Source organism: Lates calcarifer, linkage group LG3 (assembly GCF_001640805.2).
Source record: "Lates calcarifer isolate ASB-BC8 linkage group LG3, TLL_Latcal_v3, whole genome shotgun sequence".
Taxonomy (NCBI): domain Eukaryota; kingdom Metazoa; phylum Chordata; class Actinopteri; family Centropomidae; genus Lates; species Lates calcarifer.
In genome coordinates this window covers 17271151-17298942 of record NC_066835.1, presented here as the reverse complement: position 1 = coordinate 17298942, position 27792 = coordinate 17271151, and the positions used below count along the sequence as shown (strand labels likewise).

The 27792-nt window shown below is 41.8% G+C and overlaps 2 protein-coding genes across 2 annotated transcripts; one reads left to right on the top strand and one right to left on the bottom strand.

Moving 5' to 3' along the window:
* Positions 1 to 148: 148 nt before the first annotated feature.
* On the bottom strand, positions 149 to 21603 carry kiaa0319l (KIAA0319-like ortholog). The gene is given in 26 exon segments (XM_018705217.2): positions 149 to 3000; positions 3795 to 3886; positions 4145 to 4235; positions 4452 to 4574; positions 4884 to 5026; positions 5209 to 5368; positions 6100 to 6238; positions 6413 to 6564; positions 7046 to 7194; positions 7677 to 7809; positions 8736 to 8853; positions 8962 to 9027; positions 9029 to 9085; positions 9223 to 9328; positions 9517 to 9649; positions 9772 to 9864; positions 10384 to 10471; positions 10645 to 10742; positions 11340 to 11438; positions 12754 to 12997; positions 13272 to 13352; positions 13471 to 13739; positions 16143 to 16256; positions 16976 to 17158; positions 19103 to 19712; positions 20950 to 21603. Coding segments are annotated over 23 exon segments (2925 nt in total). The 5' UTR covers positions 16237 to 16256; positions 16976 to 17158; positions 19103 to 19712; positions 20950 to 21603; the 3' UTR covers positions 149 to 2803.
* A 108-nt stretch (positions 21604 to 21711) lies between these two features.
* Positions 21712 to 27622, top strand: ncdn (neurochondrin). Its single transcript, XM_051068045.1, is given in 10 exon segments — positions 21712 to 21808; positions 21879 to 21980; positions 21982 to 22117; positions 22369 to 23428; positions 23552 to 23721; positions 24690 to 24928; positions 25040 to 25255; positions 25359 to 25501; positions 26406 to 26494; positions 26496 to 27622. Coding segments are annotated over 9 exon segments (2463 nt in total). The 5' UTR covers positions 21712 to 21808; positions 21879 to 21900; the 3' UTR covers positions 26826 to 27622.
* The last annotated feature ends 170 nt before the right edge of the window (positions 27623 to 27792 follow it).

The window sequence follows — 27792 nt, the reverse complement described above, 5'->3', positions numbered from 1 at the left end:
AGCTAAAAATGAACTTCCTCAGTAAACGCTGCAGGATCATAAGAATCTTCTGCTGAAGTCTAAGGGAAACGTTCACTTTTAAACCCAACAGCTCAGAAGAGAATAAAGTCTGTTCTTTGCTCAAACAAAAACACATCTCTGAGAAAACTCAAGAACAAACTGAAACATTTTATTTTTCATTTACAGATTATCCAGTTGCATCAGATCTGGTCACACAGAAAGAAAGAAAGAAAGAAAGAAAGAAAGAAGGAGGGAATCCTTCACTAAAACCATTTTGAAATTAAACTCCCTTCATTTAAACTGTTTCCTCTTCCTCTGTCTGCCTTCACAGTGGACTCCATCAGACTCGACGTCAATTCACTTCCTTAAATCCCAAATGTTGCACATGTAACAGAAGAAACTGATTTTTGTAGTTAAATAGGTATAAAAACACCTTGAAAGGTTTTGTTTCTTTTTAACTGTGAGTGAATCAACATCAAATCTTGGCAATGACGCCAGAAGCCATTTCCTATGATGTGCAAAAAAAATAAATAAATATGGGAAGAATATGACATTATTTTAAAGTGTTCAAACGATAACATTTTACAGAGCTGGCACTTGGGTGCACTTGATTTTAGTTTGCCTTAAATAAGTTGGCAAAAATGGCCGTTGACAAGAAAGAAAAACAAAAACAAACATCTCCACCCTGGCCTGATGTGCACTGGATGCTCTGAGACCAAACTAGTGCAGCAGAACTGACATCAGCATGAGATGACTTAACAGAAAGAAACTGACTTTCTTTTTGCAACATATATATATATATATATATATATATATATATATATATATATATATATATATGAAAATGATTGCTTATTTCACACAGAGCACCAGCTGAACTGAATCAACAGCGTACCCTTTTAACATTCAACAACCAAAGAAAAACAAACAAAAAAAGAAAGTGCCTCAAAAATGTGGACTCTCAGATCAGTTTCACACTCTGCATGCAGACGTGATCGCACACTGAGATGTTACAGGGAAGAGCCGTTTGGTTTTAAGTTTTTCCCTCAGCCCAGAAAACACCTCTGATTACGACTGATGTGCAGAAGGAAACAGATGCAGCAGATTTAGCTGTGTCCTGTTACTCGTATATTTATGGCAATCTCCTCTCAGAAGAGGCAAACATCCCTCAGATTAACCCTCTGATCTTTTCCTGTTTGTGGGAGTGAATAATTTGTTTTCAGGATTTAGCAGTTTGAGGTCGTTCTGGACACACAACTCACTTCTATCATTAATGAAGGTTTAGTGATGCCTGATTTAATGTTGGATTTTTGTCTCATACTGATTTTCTTGTGTTTTTTTGGGCAGTTTTGGTTAAACTAGTGATTATTTACCAACAGAAACAAAGACTCAAGCCTACAGGTGTGTAACAGTTACTGAGGTGCCTCTGGACATGAGTTTGCTAAAATGCATCCCTTTATTTTGATCTTTAAAGTCAAGGAAATTGAGTTTTTTCCTACGCTGAATGAAGCAACATCCCATGCTTATGGGTGAAGTTCTGACTTTAACGGTCACAGATCGCCCTTTTCAACCGACGACACGAACTGAGACCGCGAAATCAAAGTGCATCGACGCCTAATCACAGCATAAAGGTTGTTTGTGGAAAAACAAACAAACAAAAACTAAAGTGGTCTTCATGGTTCAAGCAGTTATGTTAATGCATGTTGAGGATGGAGGAAGCAGAGTCCTGACCATCCTTCCTCCTCATTATCTCCCCCTTTGAGACAAAACTCATTAATGTTGTGTATTCCAGTGTGTGTGTGTGTTCAAGCGGTTTAATCCACAGAGAACCTTTCAGAATAAAAGCACGGTGCTTAAAAGATCTCCTGCCTCTGACTGCCATAACTGACAACAAAGTGACTCATCCCATGGGTTGATAACAGACATAGAAAAAAAACATACAAACTGCTCTGAACAAACATCTTTTGGCACAACAGCCAGAAAAATCCACACATACACCCAACACACAAACATGCAGGCGGTCGTTCCAGTATCGTACCAGAACTGCAATCTGACTCTTCATGCATTTTTTTTGTTGTTGTTGTTTTGTTTTGTTTATGAGGACTGTCCATTGCTGATGGTAGCTGTTTTGGTTGTCTCCCCCTGCCCCCCCCCTCACATAACAAAATCCTCAGAGCAGAAAGAACCATTGGTTTTTAACATGGCAGTGTTTGGTAGCATCAGGTCGACCTGGAACAGTGTGTATATGACGTGTTTGTGCGCGTACATGCGTGTCTACAAGAGGCAAGGTGTGAGTGTGTCAGTGGCTGGTTTTCGTGTCATTGAAGCAGTTTTCTTTTTCTTTTTTTTTTTTTTTAAATCCAGAAAATCAAGTGTCACTCAGGCTAAGTCTTCTCTCCCACAGTCTCTAACAGTAAGAGGGGTAACAGTACATTCTTGTTGTCTCTGTGTTAAATAACAGGGGTCTATGTAATATTTTTATACTATTCAAAACACAGTGCTCACCCCTACTACTCAGTGAAACTGTAGTTTTCTCTCCTCCATATTGGCTCAGTGCGGGATCAGGGTAATTCCAGTATAGTGGTGTGTTTTCTGTGACAGTGGGACAACATGTTTCCAGCATGTTTTTCCTCTCTCCCTCTTATTAAATATCCAGGTTTCACACAGTCTGTCTTCATGGATGAGAGGTGTGAGGTGTTTGTGTTGAAGAACAAACAAAGAGAAAGAGGAAGAGTGAGGAGTGGAGGGGTGTGACAGCCGGAGGAGGGGTGTGTGAGGGCAGCGGCCCCCCCCTCCTCTCTTGCTATAGCAGCTCTTCTCTTTGCTTCTTGCCCCGGGCCGGGCCCTGGCCGTTCCTTAAGGAGCCGTTCTGGGGCCGCAGGAGGTGCCCGCGCTCCTGCTCCGTCCACGGCACCCCGCCCTGCCCGTCGTCGCTGTCCAGGTCAGAGTCTGAGTGCATGAGAGCGGATGAGGTGGGAGCGGGAACTGGCTTCAAACGAGCTGGAAGGTGCAGGAAGATGGAGGCAGAAGAGAGAGAAACAAAATGATGCAGATGATGTCAAAATGATGCAGAGTTAAAACTGGACTGAGAAGAACATTTTATTCAGTTTGTTGTTTTAACAGGTAGTCTAATAGATACCAAAATCTTTTTGATAAGAAAACACACAGAAATTCACAATAAATGCATGATTTTAGGGCTAGAACTAACAATTATGTTAATCACTTCATTATATAATTTTCTCAATGACCATTTTGTCTATTATATGTAATAAAATGCATGTTATACTTTCCCAGAGCCTAAAGAGATACATTAAAATTGCTTGTTTTTTCAGCCAACAGTCCATAATCCAAAGATATTATTATCATATATGACAAACAAAAGCATGAAATTCTCACATTTATGAAGCTGAAGCCAGTAAATGTAAATGGCATTTTTACTTGAAAAAAACTTGAGATATTTTTTCATCCATCAACTAATTATACAACTTTACAAAATCTATATTCATAACAATATATAAGAACTAATTACAAGTAGCATTTAAAAGTGTAATGTTTTATTTAGAATAGTAAATACACACCTGCCTTTAGTATCCTGTAGTATAAAGCATCACTCACTGGCTCAGCTGGTAGAAGTTTGCAGTATAGGCAGTAAATTGTGTGCAATTTACTCAAGACTTGTTTTACAAATTCTGTTTTTTGAAACATTGTGTGTGATTTGCAGCTGGAAACATGTGACAGTGGCTTGCAGTGTTAGTGGTGGTAGCTTGTGTTGTGTGAGTCTGTCTGTGTCTCACCAGCTCTTGGTGGTTGAAGCTCCAGACTGTCTTGTTCGTCAGCCTCTAGTATCTTGTATCTGCTTTTGCTTCTGCGCACTTTACTCTTTCGCCTTCAAAAAAAAAGGGGAGAAAAAAACATTTAGTTTATCATCCATTGGTGAAGTGGTAGTTAAAGAAGTCAAGTGTAATCTCAATTTTTTCCCCAAACTTTATTTCTAATTTCACAGAGGACAGAGAACAACATTATAGTCCTAACTACTCATCCACCTACCCAATCTAAATAATTTAATTAAAATGTGGGTATACTTATAATTACAAAGCTATTTAATAAGAATCATTATATTTAAAATGTTAGGACTTGAACTCACCTGTTGCAGCAACACACCATCCCCCAGATAACTGTTGCTATGGAGGCCACAATCATAAAGGAAGCTATAGTCACATAGAGTACGCTCCACTCTGAAAACCAGACAGACAGAAAAGCATGTTAATATGTTGTATAATAAGTGTAATAGATTAAAGTACTTGTGCAGATATGTGAGTAGATCAAATATGGCTGTATGAGCAGTCTCTGGAACTAAATATGTGGAAGGAAAAAAAAGGCGACAATCCTGCAGCAATATATTTGATTCATAAGCTACTGACAGTATTTAATTAAGATTCTTCTCATCTCACCACAGTTGCTTTCTGCATCTCCGAGTTGAGCTCTGATGAAGTTCTCCATCCAGAACGGGTGACAGACACATTTCCGTGTGAACGAGTCACACTCGCCGTGGCCGGAGCAGTTGAGCTGGCAGACTGAGGACGGAAGGAAAGTGGCAGAGCGTTACGAAACCAGAGCTTTAAGATCCCAGAGTGATGAAGTATCTTGTAAGAACCACATTGACCAACAATAATGAATCTAGGGTGGGTGCACTGAGCAAGATAACAACATACAGGTCTCTCCACAGAGGCAAGAGAACCAGAGTAAAGAAGGAGATGATATAACTTGTAGCAGCAGCAGCTCAAAAATCTGAGAGATAATCCAATCTTTCATTAATTTCCAGACTTTGTTCTTTTCCTTTTGTTGTGTGTCTCTCTTACAAACTGTATTTGTTGGTTACTTACTGACTGTATCCACTCGTTGGGCCTTGTAGATGAGAAAGTCGTTCTTCTGTTTGCGCAGCTTGTTGCGTAGGCTGAGTGCAACGCTGTGGCCAGACAGAGGAGGGCGCCCCGGACCACCTGACACCAGGAAGACCAAACGAGTACTGAGGAGGGCGGAGGAGGAGGAGAAGGAGGAGGAGGAGGGGAAAAAGGTTACTTTACTGCAAATAGTAAGTCAGCCGAATCAAGAAAATCTCATTCATGGTAAATTTCTGTGTCTCATTGTGAGTTTATGGAAAAATATCTCTTATTACACAATTAAGGGTTTTTTTGCAGAACGACTCACCTGTGCTCATTAAAGGCACTGATCTCTCGCACAATGATGTCGCTGTCGAGCACGCCCAGTAAAACCCCGACCTGGCGCAGCAGCATGTCGCGCTGACGGTGGGTGACCTGGGATACAGAGACCTCCAGCATCAGCTCCACCAGGTCACGTTCCCATATGTCTGACAGGGACAGAGTAGAACACAAACACGACATGTATAAGCAGGGAGGGAGGAGAACAGTGAGGACAGACAAAGTAACAGCGAGAGGGGAGAAACTGGATGACCGCAGGATCCATCTGACACTCTGAAATCTGGGAAAGAGGCCAGAGCACCAAGTGACGGATTAGTTTCTGGCTGAGTGTGTGTCTGTGCACTGACCTGTTCAACCTTCTGCTGTTGGTTGCAGAGTCTCTTGCTGTATAGGCACCATTTGTACACACAGACTTGTTTAAATTACAAAACATGCCCTACAATTCTCTTACACTGCTAGTCATCAACCTAGGAGGTATTTTGTGATGAATAGCTGTAATTTAACTTCAGGTACACTTGTATATTTCTGCTTCAGTCAGTAATTTCCTTCATTGTCCAGAATCATGTTTCAAATGAGCTCAAGAAAATGTGCTGTAACTTGTAGCACTCAGTACGCGGCAGTGGACTACGCAACCTCTATTACGAAATCACAACAAATCGTCTCTTCCTTGTCTGGATTAATGAATAAATGAATGCTGCTACAAAATAAAAGTCTGAATAGAAGCAGCTGCTGTTTGATTAAACGGGGATGACGTGAAAATTTTAATGCACCGCCATCTGTCAACTACACAGAGACAGAAAAACAGCAGTTGTGTTATAACAGGGTTAAAGTCTCAGTGTGTCCATATACTCTAGGCTTTGTGCATGTCTGTTCAGTTTACCTGGTTTGACCTCCACAGTGCCCCTGTTGGTGCTGGTCTGCCCTTTACTGTCAGTTACAGTGAGGCTGAAGCTGTACTTCCCCTCCACCAGGTTTCCCAGAAACAGCACTGCCTGGTGGTCAGAGTTGTTCAGTACATCCTGTTGGAATGAAAAACAATTAAATTTTGCTCACAGGGTGCATCACGAGTGGCTGTGTTAGACTGATTTTATAGTTAGGATGGGTTTTCTCTTTTCTATTAACCTCCAGCTGCTGTTATCTTATAAATACACAGTCAAAGGCTTTATCATAAGAGCTAAGGATGTGACGCTCACCCCGGCGGCCGGGCTGCTGTCATCCCTGGTCCACAGGTAGCTGACTCCACCTTTGTCATCAGTTGAGTGAGATCCATCCAGAGTGGCGGTCCTGACGGGCAGAGAGATGGGCGAACTCGACACTACACGAGCCACTGGCGGCTGGTCCAGTTCTGGCAGAAAAGATATCATAAAAGACAGAGTGTTCATGAAATATGCTGATTGGAGGAAACTTAAAGAAAATATATGTCACAGAAGATTTTAGATATAAATTGAGGATAATACTGTACATGGGTGTACATGAAGTGTGCATGTAACAATATATTATTATGTATATCTGAGTGTGTATTATTGTGATTTTATTATGGACTCTTAGGAGACTAGCCTTGAGCTAAAAGAGATCCAAAAAAAAAAAAAAAAAGTTTTACAAACAAGCCCTGAGAATACAAACGCACATCAAGATACTGAGACAAGACTGAAGACATACTTCATATCTGCACTCACAGTGCTTCCTTAATTACTGACCCGTATTTCACATCAACATCCATAATCCTCACCTGTCTGCCTCCAACCCCAGACGACTGTTTTGTTCATGAGTGTAGAATTAGTCCACATAACCACAACCACAGACACGCACACACACACTCTCCTAACCTTCTCTGACGATGACTGCAACAGTGTCGGTGCTCTGCAGCTTCCGCTCATCAGTCACGGTCAGGGTGAACTCGTACCGGCCGACTTCGAGACCTGTCACCGTGGCAACAGCACTGTCCGCGTTCTCAATCTTCACATCAGCAGGACCACTGATGGACGAACAGAATCAGAGGGAGAGAGTGTGTCAGAATAACACATAATTTTTTATTTATATTCTTTTACAGTTATCTTATTATATTTTATTTTAGTAATTTAAAGTTTTTAAGGATCAAAGTTGTATTCTGTTTAGATGTCTACTACTAAGCCTGTAAAAACTCATAATTAACAAAAAACTCAAAATCATGTCTACTGTGGCTCTGTGACCTTTCTATTATCTGCATGAACAACAACCCTGATGATATGATAAGGGTTATCTTAACTTAGGCCTGGACACCACAAGTGTTTTGTATCAAATCTGATTTAAAAACTAGGACACAGACTTTGAGAAGTCAAGCTATTGGTTGCATTACAGGGATGTAGGATCCAGCATTTCTGCAGTTTGATATGATGGACTAAAAGTCAGGACATGTCAGGCTCTGCTGCTTTAATTTTGAACACTGCAGATGTATGCATAAGCCAGTGTTTCACCGACCTGGTTTGTTTCCAGTGATAAGTGGCGATCTTCTGGTCATCGCTGCTCTTGCTGCCGTCCAGTGTGGTTCGGTCAACCGGCAGCGTCAGCTCTTTCTCTGGTCCTGCGTCTGCTACTGGTGGTTTATTGTTTTCTGGAGGGTGAAGAGATAGAAAGACAGGAACAGAAAAATAAAATAACACGTCTACACTGTACATCCCATCCAAATAAGTGTGAATAAATGGACTAATGGCTGTCAACTTGAACGCAGCACATCGTCCCTCAACTATCGCCAGAATCAATAGTGCAGCACCACAGGTTTTTCAAACACTTAAAAGTTTTGGCGAATTAGGTCATAATTTCTTCAACTTTTATCTAAATCAGATCTGTGTCTGACAATGCAGTCTCTTGACAGATGGACCAGTATTTCAATCAGAGGTGAGAGAGAAGAGTGATAGAAAAGTGAGAAAGCAGGAGAGAATAATACAAGGGAAGATCCTGGAGAAAAAACCCTCTATGATATAAAAACTGCCTTCAGATGAACTCCTCTATAATCATTTCTATTCTATACTACCTGGTACAGTATGTATCAACAGTCATGCTCTGAAATCCCTGGAATTACAGCCTCTGACTAACAGCAGTCTGTCATTTCTCTCACATATTATTACCCACATGGCTGACACAGCCTGACCTTGCAGGTGGATGTGTGTTAACATTGCAGGTCCTGTTCAAACACTGCAAAACGGTCTCTTGCCATCGTCTGCAGTCTACACTAGGTGCTTATCAAGCTGTTTGACAAACAGAAATTCCTATCAACCTCACACATTGTAAAGGTCAAGAATAAATACAGCCACATTAAGGGCTGTACTGTCACTCAGTATGCTCTGCACACTTCATGTGAGAGAGTAAACGAGATGTAGTGCAGGGCATATTGAGCACAGAGGAAGTTGGCTAGAAATTTCGAGATACCAAGTTTTGGTTTAAGTGGTGCACACAGCTGAGTAAACGGATTAAAAAAACATGAGTTAATAAGTAAGGTAAACAGGAGCCTTTTTTAAAATTAATCGTCCAGCTGTTTACCTGGCTGCACAATGACGGTGACCTGGGCGGTGTCCTGCTGTCCAGCTGAGTCTGTCACAGTCAGCTGAAAGGTGTAGTCTCCCTCCTGCATGGCAGACAGCTGCAGGATCGGTGTCCGCTACTCCCTGAAAACACACCAAAAAAAGATACCACCGTTGTCCATGATTCTCTTATCCAAGCTGAAACGTGTGAATGCAATTACACACAAAGATCTTGAATATCTCACCTGCATCTCCACCACTTTGTCTTTGCTCTCAGGGCTGAGGGACCACTCATAAGACAGGGAATCATGGATCATCGGTGCTTTCGTTACCGTACAGAGTGATGGAGTTGCGTGGCAACTGGATGACCTGGGTGACGTAAGAGGACAGACCAGAAGTACACAGCTTTGGTAAATAAAGCATGAATTTTGTTTTTCAAGTTTAAGTAACTTCCTTTACACACACACTCGATTAAAAAAATTGTGACGATGGAAATGACTTCAGACCTCGTTTGGCCCGGCGTTGGCCACAGGTCTGTAGTCCTTGGCTTTGTTGACAGAGAGAGTGGCCTGCGTCGAGTTTGTGGCTCCATCTGAGTCTGTCACTGTCAAACTGGGAAAGAAGGACATTAAAATGTTTAAATACACAAACCTTATAGCAAATAGAAATGTAAAGCATTTCCCATCTGACCGACCCATCTGCTTTTATTACTGCACTTTTACGTAACTTGTCAGTCTAAAAATACATCTGAACCCTGGGACGACATCTATCTGTGTGAGATAAGTGAGGTGCACCTGTACCTGAATGTGTAGTTCCCAGGCACCAGCCTGTTGAGGGTGAGGACGGGGGTGTCGGCAGAAACCTTCTCCTCCCTCAGGGGACCTTTGACCTCTTCCCAGTGCCATGCCACCACCTTGTCATCATCAGTGCTCTCTGAAAAGAGGAGAAAGGAGGGAGGACAGAGGAGAAATGGTCAGTTACATAGATTTATGAGTATGAGAGGAAATGGTGACATATTTTATTTTGTGTATTTGTGTGTCAAGTGGGAGACTCACGGCTGCCGTCTATCACCGTAGAGCTGGTTGGCAAGGAGATCTCCTGGAACTTTGGGGAAACTATGGCAACAGGAGGCTTGTTTACCCGTGGCTCTGTCAGGTGGAAAACAAGAATTAACTTGATTAAACTCAGCTGTACATCAGCTGTTTGTGACTGAGGCAGAGTCAACAAGTCAGTGGCTGCCTTTGAAAACACCACAGTTACAACTGCATGTGGGAGGAAGGCAGCCTCATCTCCCAGTAATAAGATCTGAGTTGTTTAGTTAACATGAATATTACAAAATTATGCGATGCAGCAAGAGAGGTCTCACTCAAAAACTACAGGAGCAAGAGGAAGAGGAGTCAGAGGTATGTCCTCAATAACACTGACTGGGAGAAATTTAAAAGGATATTTCTTAATGCTAAAAAATACAGTCTCAAATATATCTATTGAGCCAAATCAACAGCATTGTGAACATGAGATTCAGAAAATTGTTGTTTTACCATGTTATGTCTGCAGTAACCTTGACTTGTTTTGAAAAAGGGGCATATAAAAATTCATCCCTGCAAACAGCCTTTGGTGCCATTAGAATATAAATGAGATTTTAAATTGTGCTGAATGTGCAACCTCACCTGGTTTGACGGTAACGTTGACGTATCCTTCTCCATGAGCCCCCTCCCCATCCACTATCACCTCAAACTCATAGAGGCCCACAGTCAGCTGAGACAGAGAGAGGAGAGATCGAGAAAATCAAGCAAGCATAAAGAGGAAGCAACCATTTTGAGACAATCTCCCTTACACACTACTGAAACCGCCTGTTAATATATTCAAAGGAGCTCCAGCTGCATGTTTTATTTTTAGCAGAATATGAATATGAAAGTTGTCATCTGTACCTTGCTGAGTTTAAGTGTCGTGCTGTGCTTTCCTTCCATCTCTCCACTGTAATCTTTGGGATGTGTTATCAGACGCCAATCAAATGCATAGGTTTCCCCTATAGAGAGGTAACAACAGCACAGTGAATAAAAAAACTGCTCATGCATTTAATTAAAATCCACGAGATAAAGATAATTTTCAGATGAAAGATTGGGCATCGTAGGGGCATGTCAAGGAGGGATCAAGGGATTAACAAAATTATGACGTGCATTCCTCTTTGTAACTATATAATCTTTCTCCAGTCTGGATTTGATATTCTCTGGTGTGTTCAGTACGACGTACAGTATACTTATAGTGACTCAGGAATACAACTGTCAAAATTCATTGCTCATTACTGAGCACCAAATATATGACAGTCAGTGTGCCCCAAAGCTCTATAAAAATTCAAATTATTTTCCATATATTTTCAAACTGGAAACCATTTGACTACTCACTTCCACATATTCAGTGGAAATGCATTTTAAAGTCTGAATCTAAACAATAAACAATGTGGACCAAGCTTCCAGGCAACATCAAATTGACCCCCATGGTAATGAAAACAATAATCTGTCTCTTCCTGTTCATCATTTGTCATGCATTATTGATAAACACACAAAAAACAACACAAGAAAATAAGATAAAAGGCAATAGTTTTATTCATAAGTCCATGGTTTACCTGGCGGGGGTGTTGGGACCACAAAGGCGTTGAGTTCCACCTCGTTGCGGGGCAGAGTAACCTCCACGCTCTTCCCTGCTGACACCACCAGCTCCCTCACTGCCGTGGAAGACAACACAGGATCAGAGACGATGCCAAAATAACAGTATGGTAACCGCGAGGTTGGCATGGCAACCAGAAGACTGGAACTGATCAGAGAGTGGAGCATTCAACAAGAGGTGAATAAATAATACACCAATTACACATAAAGCAGTTGGTGTGTTAAAGTTTCAGTGTCTCTCAGCTCATTGTTCTGGTTTTCTGGCTCTGGTTCCCCTTCAGTACGGCATTTATCACACTATATACCACCTGCTCAGCACCAAGCAGCAAACAGACAAAGTTAGCAGGTGAACATGGTGGACCATTTATCAGCTAAAGAGCCACATATCTCCCTGAGGAGATGGTGGAGACCAAATACAGAGCTAAAAGGAGAGTGAATTCATTCATCAAGTGGCTAGAAGCAAGACTCCAAATGAATGTAAATGTTTCTACATATCTACTTGATGTGTAAAAAGGCAACTGTTTGACAGAAGATAATGTCAGTGCTGTATTTATAGCTTGGATATAAATCTGGAAGAATGAAAACCAACGCAGAACCACAGGAGATAATATACAATGGGTTTCACAGTAGTAATCCATATGACTACTTAACGTATCCTCATGTGTAAAACATCGTGTAAATTGGGTTAAAAGACAATGGTATTGTCAGATGCTTTCTTTATTAATTGTAGCTTCTTATTTTAAAAGTCTATGCTCCTTTTAAACTTAATCATACCTTTACACACCTCCTGTGTTTGGATTTAAACCAGATCACCTTGTTTCTCTGCTATAGTGAATCCATTGTTAGATATAAGAGCTAAACAGGTTTTATCTGAAATGTCATGTATTGTGTTGATGGCTGCCATTTTTCAGTTACAGTATATTGTCCTTCAGGGAGGAGAAACGGATCATACGAGTCACTCCTGTTTATAGAAGCCTGGTATGTCTCAGCACATTCCTACTACTCATTTGACTTCACACCCACAGCACATGCTGCTTTCATCTGGGAAAAATAACATCTGCGCAGTCTGCCATAAAATTTGTGGGCAGAGTACATCTTTGTTTTGTTGAACATCAGTCGGAGCAAATACATAGAAGGAAGACTGAGGGATATTTTACAAATTTTGAGTGTGTGTGACAAAATCATGCAAGAACAAAAATCTATTATTACAAACTCTGGTAACAAGAGGACCTGAAAGTCGTGTGAAATGTTCCCCCAAGGCTGCACAACCACAGTACTGTTACATTATGTATTAGCTCCATAATTAATAAATGAAGACAAGACATATTACAGACTGTGCTGGAAATAGGCAAACTCTGATATTTGCTTCCTCACCAGCCTGTGTTGGAGTCGTGATGATAGCAGCTTCAGTCGCTGTGGCTGAGCTGACATCACTGCTATTGGAAGACGCAGGAGTATCAACAGTGTCGCCCACCGTCAAGCTTTGTTGTGACGGAGCTGGAGCGGTGTCTGAACTTCCGTTGGTTAACTCACTAAGGTTCTTTTCAGCTGTCTGAAGAAGTGTGATGGTGCTGGGTGCTGTTGGAGTTGGATGGGCTGTTTCCAGTTTGGGACTTCCCTGCGGAGACAATTCAAAATTCTAGGTTTGAACTCACATTAACACAGAACTGATTTGGAGAACATTTAGGGGACAATATTGTTTACATTTCACGTATTCTTATATTCCCCAAATCTACCTCCACCACACTTTTATTTGAATAAACATCAGTGTGATTTCAAGAATGAGGGAGGATATGATTTAAGACAGAATAACAGTGACAGGTGAAGATAAGAATCTGCTACAAGCAAACAATGTGAAGATCAATATGAATATTGAAAATCTGTGAAGTTACCGTGCTGGTAGGGAATCCTGTGTACTGCACACCTTTATGTGGTGCATGACGGACCTTTCTACGTCTTGCTGTGATGGGACCCTTAAAGTAAAGTTACAGACAAACTAAAAACAAAAAAAGGCATTAAAATAATTCTAAATGCTGTCTCCTTGGCATAGACAGCCTCTCGTGTTACACCTCGGTGAGCCAGCAGCCGTACCTTAGAGAGCAGCTGAAGGAGGCCAAGGGACTCCTGGTAAGGCTGGGGCAGGAAAGAGATGGGGCAGCCCCTCTTCTGGGAGCAGCTGAGAAGCACGCAACGCCCGCCAATGCTCCACACGGCATTGCAGTTCGGTTTTAAGCAGCAGGCCTCCCAGCACGTCGCCCCACCTCTCCCCTCTGCCAGAGGGCTCCAGCCCAGGCTGATGACACTGGGCCAGTGGATCCCCAGCACCCCGCCGGTCACCCGGCAGAGATCTGCTGACACACCTGGACAAGGACAGACAGGGGCAAGAAAGCAGAAAATTATGTACTGTACTGATGTTCATGACTACAAATCAAAATGAGATTATAGTTAAAAGATGAGGTGAATAAAAGTTGAAGGTTATGAGCTGGTTTCCTCTCAGAAAAATTCTATTAAGAGATTAGAAAAGAGTTTAATGTAGCTCGTAGTTTGATAGTAGGGACCTGCCAAAGCGACATCGATGTCACTGCTGGGCACTGCTTCCCAGGCTTTTCAAGATTTCACCCTTTACATCAATCAGGGCATTGTTGCGTACTCTTGGCGTTGTCGCAGGCAAAGGAGCAAAGTGAAACCCACAGTGAATTTCAGTCCCAACCAGTGAGACTTTTCACAGATCAGGCTCTGACTGAATGTTTCTCTGAAAAGCCGACATGCAGCCACAATTTGAGCTGTCAGCCAACTCAGCAGCAGAGAGAGGAAGTGCGGCTTTTCCCTGACAAAACAAGACGCTGATTAAAACCCAAAGCACAGTATGCAGTACGCACAAAACTCCACCCTCTGAGCCAGACCATATCAGACTCATATCAGCAGTGCAGTGAGCTGGTACAGTTAGCTGCTGTATGTGTGTATTCCTCCTCAACAGCTCTACTCTGGTTAATTAAACTATTCTTATTCAACCTTTTGTTGCATCAAATTAGTTCAACTCAATCCCTCCATTATCCCTGATGAGACATTCTTGTGTAGTCAGGTGTAATAAAACAACACCATTTATAAAATACCACAGAGTGTAAAAGTATCACAGGGAGAAATGGGAGGTTATATTTCATCAGAATTAAGTGAATGTCCACAGGAAGACAGAAGCCAAACTATCTGTGAATAATAGCCCAGAACAAAAGGAGTACAGCTGAGTCACTCCGAAGGAGGAAAACTACAGCTACAGTGATAAAGAACTAAAGATCTGTCTTGGAGTTCTGAATTGTCGATCTACAGAAGCAGAGTCTGAACACATTCACAGACAAGTTACAATTCTATACTGCAATACACACACTTGAACAGGATACTTCTACATCTGTCAAGAAAAGTACTGTTTATTCTACACTATATCAAGAAAATCAGGTTTTTCTATCATTGGTCCTAATCCAACAGACCCACAGAACCTTCTTTAAAAGTTATAAACCGTTAGATCTCAGTCCTGGCTGATCTTGAGTAACCTCCTGAGCAGTAACTTTATCAGAAATACAATAGGGGAGCAACTAGTGTAGCAAAACAAAACTGTGTCAATAATTGGCCTTTTTCCATCATGCAATAGGGTGTCTGATCTGTGATCTGATTTCATGCTGCACAAGCTCAAAGAGTTTTCCAAACAGCAGCAGGGTGCAGTAAAGGGAGTTGGTTATTTAGCTAAGACGTTAGAGCCTGCAACTCTTCATCTAACAGCTGACTGTGGCCTAAATTGCCCACGTCATGCATCTTTCACAAATAATTGGTGTCAGCGCTAACCTCAGTGACAAATACATTGTCTTTCCTTTGACTGCTTCACAATAAAAGCCACCCCATTCATAAACATTATAAACGCTCGATTACATGCATGCATTGTTTCCTGTGAATCTCTCATGTGAAAGAAAGCAATGTGACTCCAACTTCTACATAGAAAGGTAATTATAGAATGTAAACGCATACAAAAATGGGATTTAAATTAATTTTAGGATTCTGACTTGTTCTGTAAACATGAGTAACAACAATATTTCTGGATATTTTAAGATAAGGCGATATTAAACTAAAAAGGAGAGATGAAAACCAATCAAAACACAGTTCATTAGACCATCTCAGGCGGTGCTATACCAGTTACTGTTGCTACCATAGCAACACCGGAGCCAAGGGTGACTTTATGGGACGTCAGTGTAACTCAAGTCTGAAAAAACACAGGTCCTGCCACATACAAAAATGCACAAAAGCACTGTGGTTTGTTTGAGAAAGGACCGTTTGGTTTCTGTTTTGTCATCCCACCCCTTGTCCACTGTTCCTCTGTCCCCCACCCCTCAACACACATACACACAATGTCTACCCACAGAGCCCCTATTGTCCTGTTTCACATTGTAACCAACTGAGTGGAGTAGCATCTGATAGACACACACACACACACACACACACACACACACACACACAGAGCAGGGTCCTCAACAGTCCTCTGTTTGCCTGTCTCAGATTAGACGTTCTGTAAATACCAACTAACAACCTAAAACCATCTAGGTATCACAATAAGACGGATGAAGACCCACCCTGAGTAATCAAAGGTGTGTTAATTTACTCTGCAGATGAGTGCTGGTAGTTAAACAGGCACAGATGAGTGAGTTTCTTTCTTGGTTCTTGGCCAACAAGGGTGTTATTTGCCAGCTGAGTTCAGGGGTGATGATGGTGGTAAATTTTACCTGTGGTGGGAGCCAAGAGCCAGAGGTAGGTCAGCGGTAGGAGGAGGAGATGAGGTAAGCTCCAGGTGAGCAGCTTGTGGTGTGCATAGGACATTTTCCTCAAAGACCAAAGACCTGGAAAGAGAAAACAGAAAGACTTCAGTGCACTTCATCCTCCTAACCCAGTCAGTCAGAACAAACTCATGCTGTGCAGCCAAACACCTTCAAACCCACAGAACTTTATTTTAAACTCAAGAGGATATCATTCATTTTGAAATAACTGATGCAGCCACAGAGAGCTGGAACAAGCTGACACAGAATACATGCAATACTATCAGAAACAAAAACTGCTGGAGACAACTAATGGCAAGTAAAGTAATGAAGTTTCATACACAACGTTTCATCTAGACTAGTAGAACATTAGTTATGTAGTGATAGCAAAGCTTACAAATAGCTTCTTTGAGGACAATTGAGGGGAAAATAAACCAAAATAAATTAAGCAACATTACATAACTAAACAAATTTAACATTGCAAAGTGTTAAGTTTGAATACAACCAATGTTGGGAAGCACAATGAAGTAAAAAGCTATAGCTCATTGAGCTCATGCTAAATTGCACAAGATTAGTCAGTGATTTTAAGGGTTTAACTACAATACATATACAGTAAACATGTCATCTGGCTCTCAGACCCCACCCATCAACCATTTACTTGTGGTCTGACTTCCACACTTAAACAAATAACAAATATCAATCCAACTACTCAACTGAATCTACAATTGGTTTACCTAAATACATGCCAAAAGTAAGCGAGCACGCCTACTTAAGTGTCAACCTGCAAAACACAGCATGTTTACCTTTCTCCTGGCCAGGCGGTGGAAGAAAGATATGCAGGAAGAGAGAGAGGGAGCAGGGACTTAGGTTGGCAGCGAGGTGCTGTGAGGTGACGGGTGAAGACGGGTCAACACCAGCACTCTGAGGAAGAGATCCAACATGGCCGCCTCTGGGGCTTTCACAGGCTTAGCTGCTCAAACACTATGCTAGAGGGGGGAGGGCAGAGAGAGAAATTATTTAACATGATCATGTAATATTATTTATACCAGGCTGGACAAACATGTGGCCATATAGGGCTGGAAAATATTTCAATACCATGATATAAATTTTAGCTTAAATGTATTTTTTAAATGTGATGAAATGTTCAAATTAATACTCACACAAAATGCCATTATAATTGAACAAACTGATTTGTTGACGTTTTTGTTTTACACATGAAAAGAATGCCATTTAATGTAATAAATAACAGTGAGAGCAGAACGTTAAGTTTTCAGAAAATATTTAATTAATAATTTGTAGTGATTTATCGCCTGATATGAATTATTCTGGTTTTTCCTCCTTCTCTACCTTGATTACCGATAGTCAACAGTGCTTCAGCTCTACAGAGAAACACTCTGAAGAATTTGAACAACCTACAACACATCAACTTGATGAAAAACATTCATGCAAATCAGACTCAGTCACTTAAACTGGAGGTACTCTGATGAGAGCACAAAGCAGAGGCATGTTACTTTAACTGTATGTAACATGTAAATCTGAGAATAATAAAATGATTGTGACAAACGCTAAATCATTAATATTATTCAAGAGTTAAAGATTTGTATATTCTGTGGCCCACTGAATATAAATACTACTCCTCCTTTTCAACATACGACAGAGAAGGAAATGTTTCTCATTTGAGGATGTAACAAATACGTCAAGTCTGTTTCATTATGCAGCAATTCTGATGATATCCTGTCAACAACAAGTCTTGAGGAAGCATGACGTGACTCACAGTCCTGTGAGCATCATCCTTTTAACTACTAGAAAGGTTGAAGCTAAAAGGAAGTGAAAAGGGAAAACATAAAAGTACATTTACATACTTCCGTGACAGGCTCTAATCTCTCAGCCTTAACCAAAGATGTAGCTCAGCACATGCAATCTGTCCTTCATCATCTTGCATGTCTAGTATTGGAGCTTTTCAACCGGTTACACAGTCTGTATGTTTGTAACACATGTAAAAATGAGTAATGGTTGTACGTTATCCAATTTGACAGCACAGTAGATAATTCAGTATTCTTTAAATTATACTCAAGACACAGTCATGGACCCCTGAGTTAACTTCCTAATACTTAATGTCTTTTCCTGCAGGAAGTGTAATGAGGAAGTTTCTCATTTCACAGTAATTAATAATGATTATAAATCACGCTAGAGAATAATTAACTTGCTGAGTGAGTCACAAAAAAAGGAGCAAGACAGATTGTTGTACTGCACTCATGAGATGAGTTAACATCACTGTTCATACTCCAGCTTCTGTGAATCTGGTGTCTTGAGATACAACAGAAAATTCAGGTTTTTCAGGTAAGGTAACATTTCATTTATGATTAGATGAGGAAGGAATAGAGGCAGTCTGAGTAAAGGAGCCACTCAGCACTTTTTGCCTTCTCAGAGTTTCCTGCAAAAAAAATCAGAAAAAGAGGTGGAGTGAAGAGAGTAGGTCCTGGGACACTGTGCTCAAGGTATACACAGGCCTCTTCCCCACAACTTCTCACCAGGAGACGACTACAGGGCAATGTGGTAATAAATCAGGCAGCTTCAGTATTCTTGGTCAGTATTTGCAGATGATGTAATGATTTGCAGAACTACTACTTTGCAGGTAAAGTGTATAAAAGAGGTAATAACTTTTGTAGTATTTTGTCCAAGCTGGAAATACTGTATATCTCACAAAACAGACCTGCTTCCATTAAAAGTGAATTATTACTAAAATACGTTTTAGAAAGATGCTGCTTAAAAAAGCATGACCGGGTGTTAACGATGATGGAATATAGGTAAGACAACCCTACAGCAGTACCACAGTTTAAGAATTATAATACAATTACTATTAACTAGTCAGATGAGGCATTACATTATAAAATTCTGGATATAAAATAAAATAAACTGCTGAGACAAACCTGTATGGCCTGCTTCCATATGTGAATCTGCATTCCTGCACGTGGATGCTTGAGCCTAAGCAGCTCAGCTCAGACAGTCCCAAATCCACAAACAGTCATTTGTCCTCCTGCATTTGTTTTTCTCTCCCAGGTAAGGCACCAAAATCTAATTTTAAAAATCTCCAGGTGAAAATAATCCAGACAAAGAAATGTGAGGGATTCAGTCACGTTTTTTCCTCCTTGCCGAGGTCGCAGCAATGTGATTTTTTTTATTCTTTTATACTGCGCAGTAAAATGCCCAGCGGCTGGTGGTGACTCTGAATGTGTGCAGCAGCAGTAACGCTCAGGTGCACTCGGTCACCTGGGCTGATGACAGCTCAGCCATTACAGACTTTTCAATGGCTACTTTTCCCTTGAGAGGCTCCTGCAGAACAATGATCTCTGTGATCAAACCCCCCCTTATATCTGAGAAAGGATAAGTTCTCCCTCCCTCTCTCTTTGGCTGTTTCTTCCTCCTCTTCCTCTCTCTCTCAGCTGCAGCAGTCAATAGTTGTATTGCCTTCTAGGCAGACAGGTCGGTGGAGCTTTCTCTGTAATGACACCAAGTCCCACGCACGGTTCCCTCTGCCAGCTACAGGGAAGGAAAATTAAGTGGTTTTTATATCTCTCACAGACAAAGGCCTTGAAAAATCAACAAAACAATAATAAATGTCCCGTTCTGCTGTGTATAGAAAAAACATCTTCACAGTAACAACTACTCTAATCCTAGAATAATATTTAAATGGGTGAAAAACTAGTATTACAGCAATACCTTAAACCCTTGTGCATAGCTATATCATAGGATTAAGAAATATATGCATACACAATGACACCCCTATACAGAAGGATAACCTTACCATTGAGTACAAGCTGACTGCATATAAACACTTATTATAACACTTATAAACTTAATCTTAGTTTCACCAGCTTTTTTTTCCTTTTAGCTATCACTTTTTTTTTTAGCACTACTGCATGCCACTTCCTGTAAATGATGGTTACCAATGTATCTGATAAAATTAGTATAAAAGTCATTCATTAAGGCTTCAACTGTTAAAGCTCACAAAGACAAGAGTTAAATGTCTATTATCTTCATATTAAAGACTCTTGAACTATCTAAAGGCTCTATTGATCTGTGTTTTTAGCATTTTTAGTTTATTAAGTAAATTATTAATCAATCGGAAAACAACAAATAACAACAACAACAATAACATATTTGTTAGTTTATATTTGTAAGTCCCACTCAATACGAATGATTTATTCTTACTGGAGATGGGATTAACTGACTGATTAAAGTGCAAATAAGTGCATGATTGTCTGCATGAATGAGGGTCTGGCCAATCAAATTAACTGCATGTGGAAACGCACTGGGATAATATCTCTAAAACGTTTCATCCAAAATGGTGGGTTTGTGCATTATGAATCTTGCCAGCCTGGAAACAACAGCCAGAATTTATTCAACACGGGATTTATCTAACTAGCTGTTTGATAATAATAATAAAAACAGGCCGATAGCTACAGCCTGCGTAGTCAACTGCATTATCACAAAATTACAAAGGGGTGACGGCTCAATCAGTAATATGACACTTTTTGTCTGATAGATTGGTTAATCCAAAGCACACCGAGGTCCCAGTACTGAGAAGCGAAAGCTGAGGTAGAACACCGTAAGGTAATTCACCTGTATAATCCGGGATCACCTCCGTTTACGGCATCTCGAGGCTAACAGCTGCTGGCATCTCTCTTTCACTACACGCCGAGCAAGCTTCACCCGGAGCGTTTTTTAATGGCAACTGTCACGACACCATTAAAAACAGAAAAGTACAAGGACTTACAGTAACAGAAAATGGCACAGGCTTTCACTTCAGTCGGTCGCCGTGATGTGTTGTGTCGTCGCTGTTGTTGTCCCCCGTACAGTAAATCGGGTCAGTGCTCTCCTCACTCGTACAGCTGATGTGCCTGTGTGACTGCTTGTCAAGCAAGTCCGACTGATATATAATGCTTCCGGTGGCCAGATTTTCAAAATAAGGCATTTACGAACATAACCGTTGGAACGTTTTTCGGACAATAAAAGCACAAATACTGAATTTAACGACTCTTTTAATATGTGATATTTAGTAGCGATAAGCAGGCTATAGGCTCTACAACATAGAATCACATTCTTACTTTAATTTCCTTTGTTGCGTCTTAAGTAAAACTGAAGACGGTTAATCCGACTACTTCCGCTGTGCGCCACCTGCCGACCAGCTATCGAACAGTCGAACGGTTCAGCTCAACAGAAATAGTTAACTTGCTTAACACTGGTGATTTCCGTGGTACACTTTCGTGCTGGAAGCGAAAGGGAGTAAAAGAACTCTTTCTTGACCTCAAAAATAACGTGCTATCGTTTGTCCGACGTTGCAATACGGACTAAAATGGCGTCTCCGCCTCCCAACTATCCCCATTGCGATTGGTTCACTCACATTGTCGGACCGTTTTCATTGGTTTGCTGTAGTTTTATTTTGACAGTATACTTCCGGAGTGTGCTCACGAGCTGCCGTGGCGCGTGAGGTGCTCTCTACAAAGTGAGTTATTTTATGAACGTCAATATATTCAAATTTTAAATCTTCGCCGAAACCGTTATTTAGATAGATTCAGCAAACCAACTGCAAATCGTTAAACCAGGCTACTCTCGTTGGCCTCAACGTTGTGGCGGTAATGACGATGATTTTAAAATCCTTTCATTTGCAAGTTTGCTCAACGTTACTTTTTATTTCTCTCTTAGGCACACAGTTACCAAGGTCACAATGGCTGACAGTGCCGACGTTACATCTGTCGTGAGCAGCAGCCAGCCTCCTGGAAAAGAGGAGCAGGGAGGAGGAGAAGGTGAGAGGCTCAGAGAGGGATGCGGGAGGTGGAAGTGGAGGTGGTTTGACTGATTCCCAGAGAGAGGTGTTGGAGAAGTGTCTTCATGCACTCAGGCATGCTAAAAATGACAGTCACACATTGGCTGCTCTTCTGTTGGTGAGTGTGATTAAAGTGAAGTAACTCAAGATTACTACTGTGTTTACTGAGAATGTTTTTACCTGATTTACATGGTTTTGATCCTATTCAGGAGGGTATTTAATGCACAGAAAACCAGATTAGGAAATTGAACAAGAACCCAAGTATTATGAGTCTAGTGTCTGAAAGTTTGCTGTTTCAAATCCCCACAACTGACAGGTGTGTGCTATTTAGCTGTGACTTAGTTTGTCATTCTCCTCTCTCTATCCTAGATAACTCGTTTGTGCCCAGCAAGCCAGCTAGACAAACCCACCTTGAGACGCATCTTCGAGGCTGTGGGACTCAACCTTCCAGCTCGGCTTTTGGTGACAGCGGTCAGAGGGAGTGATGACTCTGGTTTACCCCCGCATGAACTCCTTTCATTGGGCACAGCTCTGTTGGCTGCCCTGAGCACAGACCCAGACATGGCATCTCATCCCCAGCTCCTCACCACCATCCCGCTCCTGCTGGGCATTTTGGCAAACGGTCCTGTGTTGAACCAGCAGAAACAGGCTGCCCAGGAGCAGAACCGAGCAGGAGAGATGGGGCAGAGTCAGGATAGTAAAGTACAATCAGCAGAAAGTAATCCTGCCAATGTGGCAAAATCAGCAGGAGAGAGCAACGCCAGCAAGCAAAAGGGTGACGATGGCAGTACGTCAAATGGAGTATCAGCATCTAAAGAAACATCACCATCTGCCAGTTTGGATGAGGCCATGGCTGCTGACTGCTACCAGGTTCTGACAGCTGTGTGTGCCTTACCCAAGGGCCCTGACCAGCTTCTGAGCAGGGGTGCTGTTCCTGCTCTGTGTCAAGCAGTAGAACAAAACCAGACTTTCAGCTGTGAGAAAGGGCTTGCCTTGCTTGGTTGCCTCCTCTCGGGTAAAACCAAGGGCAAAGCGTGGGATAAACACCCTGCAGAGCTCCTTGCTCTACTGGTCAGGCTCTCTAAAGACTTCTGCCAGTCCACAGACCAGGCCAGGCTGGACATGTGTTCCCAGTTGGTGCAGTTTCTCCCTCCATTAGGTGTGGCAGCAGAGAGTGAAGAGCTGAAGGGAGTCGTGAGCCGCATATGGGGGGTGTTGAGACCCATGATGCAGGCTAAGTTGACACCAAGGCAGATCGGGCCGATCCTGGTCCTCAGTGCGTGTCTGCTGGATTTGTACGGGTGGGAGCTGGTGGGACCGCCAAAGTTCTGCTGCTTACTGGTGAACCGGGCCTGTGTGGAGGTCAGGATGGGCCTGGAGGAGCCGCCTGGTAACGAGCTGAGCCCAGAGCTGCAGCACACACTCACAGGTAAGTGGGAAGGAGTTAAAGCAGCCATGACAGTTGCATCTCCTTGGTTTGATCTTATGGGGAAATAGCATGTGAAGCAACCTTTCCTTCTTTGTTATTTAAACCTTCTCTTCTCATTCTCAGGCTGTTACCGGATCATGGAGGCTGCTATAGAGCAGGCCTGCAGTGCAGGGTTGTCGCAGACCGCTGCACCTCCTCAGAGCCCCGTCTCCTCACTCAGTCTGCAGCAGAGCAGGCAGGTCCTCGGGGTGCTGGAGGAGGCCTTCTCCGCCCTAATGTACCACCTGCAACAAGTGAGAGGATGACATTTAAGCTTCTGTCTCTGGCACTCTTTGGTGGTTTTATATCCAACTAGCTACTTACTGTTGCTTCTGGAATTAATGACTCATTGTGCATCAAAGAATTCCTCCTAGTCCTGAGCCAAAAATAAACACATCCACTAGGAAGTATGAGATAAAATGCTTAGTAAATGACATATATTTTAATGTGTAGCCTGATAACTCTGCACTTCTTCTTTTCAAGTAAACCTGCCAACCATTCCCTAGTTACAGCCTCTCAAATGTGAGGATTTGCTGCTTTTGTCTCTCTTTTTTGAATTCTATAGTAAACTGAATATTTATTAGGTTTTGGATTGTTAACTGGGGAAAATAAGACATTTGATTACATGAAATTGACTTCCAGGACGTTGCAATGGGCAGTTTTAACAATTTTATAGACCAAAACATTAACCAATTAATTGAGGAAATAGCTGGCAGACTCATTGGTAGTGAAACTTGCTGTTAACTGTTGCAGCTCTTCTCACAAACAAGCATGTTTTCTGTTCATTAACAGGTAGTGTTGTTATTAGATTCCATCTCTTCTCCAAATGGTTCACATTTTTTTACATTCTCTGTTACAGTTGGAGAATGTAGCAATGGGAAGGCAATCCATGAAGAAAAAAACAAATTTTCGTCTTGTTTTTTCCTTGTCAAGAAAATAACGAGCACCATTGTCCCACTGCCAGGGGGCAAAAACTGTATGACTGAAATATTTTGGCAGACTAGGAAGGTTTTGAAAGTGTAAAACAATTCATGAACTCTGCATATGTTAAAATACTTTAGTATTATACGAGTCAAGAGGGGAGGGTGGCAAAAGTTTCATGTATAAACCTTTGTTTATGTGAAAAAATCCTCCAGTAATAATAATGGTTCTTTTGTACTGTAAAACCTCCTCCGAGTTTAGTCACTAAAACACTGTTCCTCTTCTCTTCTTGTTCTCGTAGGTCGATCCAAGTCGTTATGGCGACCCTTTCATCTTCGCCACATTCCGCTCTCTGTGCTCGTGGCTGGCCGAGGAGACTTCCTGTCTGAAGGAGGAAGTGACCGCGCTGCTGCCTTTCCTGATTGGCTACTCGCGGAGCCACTTTCAGGGCGAAAGCCCAGAGCAGGGGCTCTCTGACTGGATGGCCGACATGTCCGTCTCTGAGGAGAGAGGGGCCTGGACGGGCAAAGAACCTCTGAGGTAAAGACGTCAATACAAGTCAGGGGGAATTCATTATTAGCACAATAACATATCCACTACTGCTCTTGTGTCCCAGGGCTGGCATTCATGAAAGCGTCTTCCTCTCTCCAGGTATCTCCTCCCAGCTCTGTGCCACCTGTCGGCAGAGGAAGGTCCCAGGAAGGTGCTGCTCACGCTTGACACCCCAGCCCTGCTGGTGGACTTTCTGTCCCAGAGCTGGACTTCCCTCAAGGGGAAAAGTGGGGTGGTGTCAGCCAGGGATCCCAGCATGGAGACGGCCTGCTCAGCCCTCCTCAACTTCACCGTCACAGAGCCAGAGAGAGTCAGGTGCATACTGTAGCTGGAGCACAAGTCAAGTACTCATCTGAATCATGCACGATGATTGGAGAAAATAAAGTCAATCTGTAACTTTTTCTTGTTGGTTTTCTAGGAAGGACCCATGTTTCAGAACTCTAGAGGCTCTTCTGAGTGACGCACTTCCAGTTTTGGTGCATAAACCCCAACTCCTGGTCCTGGCAGCAAATTACTGCACTATGGGATTAATGATTGGCCGACTCAAATCAGCTCCTTCAGGTGAAAATAGTTTTGGCTACTCGGACGTATGATACTGTTTCATCTCTTGTCAGTAGTTCACTACATGCAAATACCCTCTCTGTACTACTGTTATGTAATTCTATAGTATAATACAGCAAACCTACAACTTTATTTAATTCTCCAAAGTTGGTGAAACAGTTTCAGTTTCCTCTGCTTGTATGGTGCATCTTTTCACAGCAGACATTTTTTATTTATCATAGCAGGAAAAACACAGATCTAACTTATGACCCTAATGATGGCTCTGCTACATTAAAGTGTCTCAGTAAGTCTAGTAACAGTGAGACACTGAGCTAACATTCACAGTATCACGACCTGAATGGAAAACAGCCATCATTAATGAGATTATTAACACCTGTCAAAACGTCTCCTGTGAAAAAGGCCTATAGCAGGGCTGTGGAAATGGTAAATGGAATGCAGCCATTACTGATGTTATCAGTTACCCTTGTGTGTTTCCTTATATAACTGCTTTGAAGAAAGCAGTTATATAGATCACGTGTGCTGGGACTGTAAACATTACTGTTATGGTCTCTCATTGACCAAGTTTCAGAGAATATCTGTAAACCTGCATTGACTTCACTGATGTTTCCAAATGTGCAGAGTGGCTGGTCAACACTGTTGGGCATCTAGAAAGACCAAGATATTTTTCTTAGTGGTTTGAATTTGTTTAAAACAGCTAGGAGGAGATGTTCATCAGGTGGCCAGTCACACAGCTTCAAATAGTCTAATCTTGCTGTGACTGCACAGTGTGAAAGTGGGCATGTGGTTGTGTACTATACTCTGCTTTTTCATGTGTTTTTTGTCCCCTACTGGCCATGCAACTATGACTGTCTTTTCATCACATTTTAAATTAAATATAACAACCCACCCGTTTTTGTCTCTCCAGGATCCGTAGAAGCAGGCCAGAGGCGGTTCTTCTCCTCAGCTCTCCGGTTCCTCCGCGGTGCCCTGGACTCTGGCTCCAGCCCCGGCCCAGGTTAAGGTGAGCACCAGCTGGGAGGAGAGCTGGGACGAGGCCGTGGAGCTCTGGAGGCTGGGCTTACAGGCTCTGGGAGGCTGTGTCCGCGCTCAGCCCTGGATCACCGCTCTGGTCAGAGAGGAAGGTTGGCTCAAACACACACTCACCATGCTGGGTCAGTGTAGCGCACTACCTGACCAGCACACACAGAGGGCGCTAGAGGAGGCTCTGTGTGCCATGGCAGAGCAGTGCCCAGTCTGTAAACAAGAGATTGGAGATATGATGAGAAATGATAAAGGAGCTTTGAGCTGTATGAGGAACCTGAAGAAGTCGGTGGGAGTGAAGTGAAACCAAACTGCTGCCGATGGACAATGTGCTCTTTGACGGAGTATTTTTAAAATGAAGTGTTGAAAATGAAGTCGCACTAAAAAAAAATAAAAAAGCACAGCTGTGAAGCCAAACTGTTGTGTTTATTAGTTGTTCCAGACATGGATAATAATGTCTTCTTAGGTTTTTTTTGTAATGAGAAGAAAAGCAAAAGATGCCAAAGCCCACAGAAAAGAGGGAAAATCATGTTTTTCTGTATATTTATCAGTGTAATTGTACCATGATAAAGAGACTGAACGCCTTTTTGCTCTCACTATTTACATCAGTGATAAAATCTGAGAGGTGGGCAGCAACTTATTTGCAACCAGGTAAAAGTAAATGGCTTGTTGAGACAACTGTGCTCTCCACATGGAAGCTGTTTCTTACATGTAAATGAATTTAATAAAGAATCATTTTGTTAGAGAACAGTAAGCTTTGTTGCCAGTATTACTTTCCCTTTTTTTTCTTGTAGCTGTCAACTCTGTTAATTTTTCCAGTGTGGTTCACAGGTGGAATAAATATGATACAGGTGTTAAAATAATCTGCAGTAACTTCAGTGGACAATGGCTCCTTCACTGATACTCCAGGAGAAACCTTTCTTCTTTTCTCATTTACCACAAGATGGCGCAGTCGGACTTAACGTGTGCTGAAGTTTTTAATCACTAACGTACACTTGCTTCCTCTTTTCTGTGTGTCTGCAGTTACAGTTTTGTAATTATTTGTCATTTGTTTAAGTTAAATTGATTATTAAAAGAAAAAAGATGTGAAAAATGTCCAAAGGACAATGAAGAGGACATTTTTTATTCCACTAAGGACATGAAATCAAGTAAATTGATTAATTGAAGTTTTTTTTCTTAAAGTGCAACAATGAGTTACATCACTGGCAGGTATCCTTAACTGTAATTTCTCTAATCAATAAGTCTTTAAATGTTTGTTTTTTACTCAAACA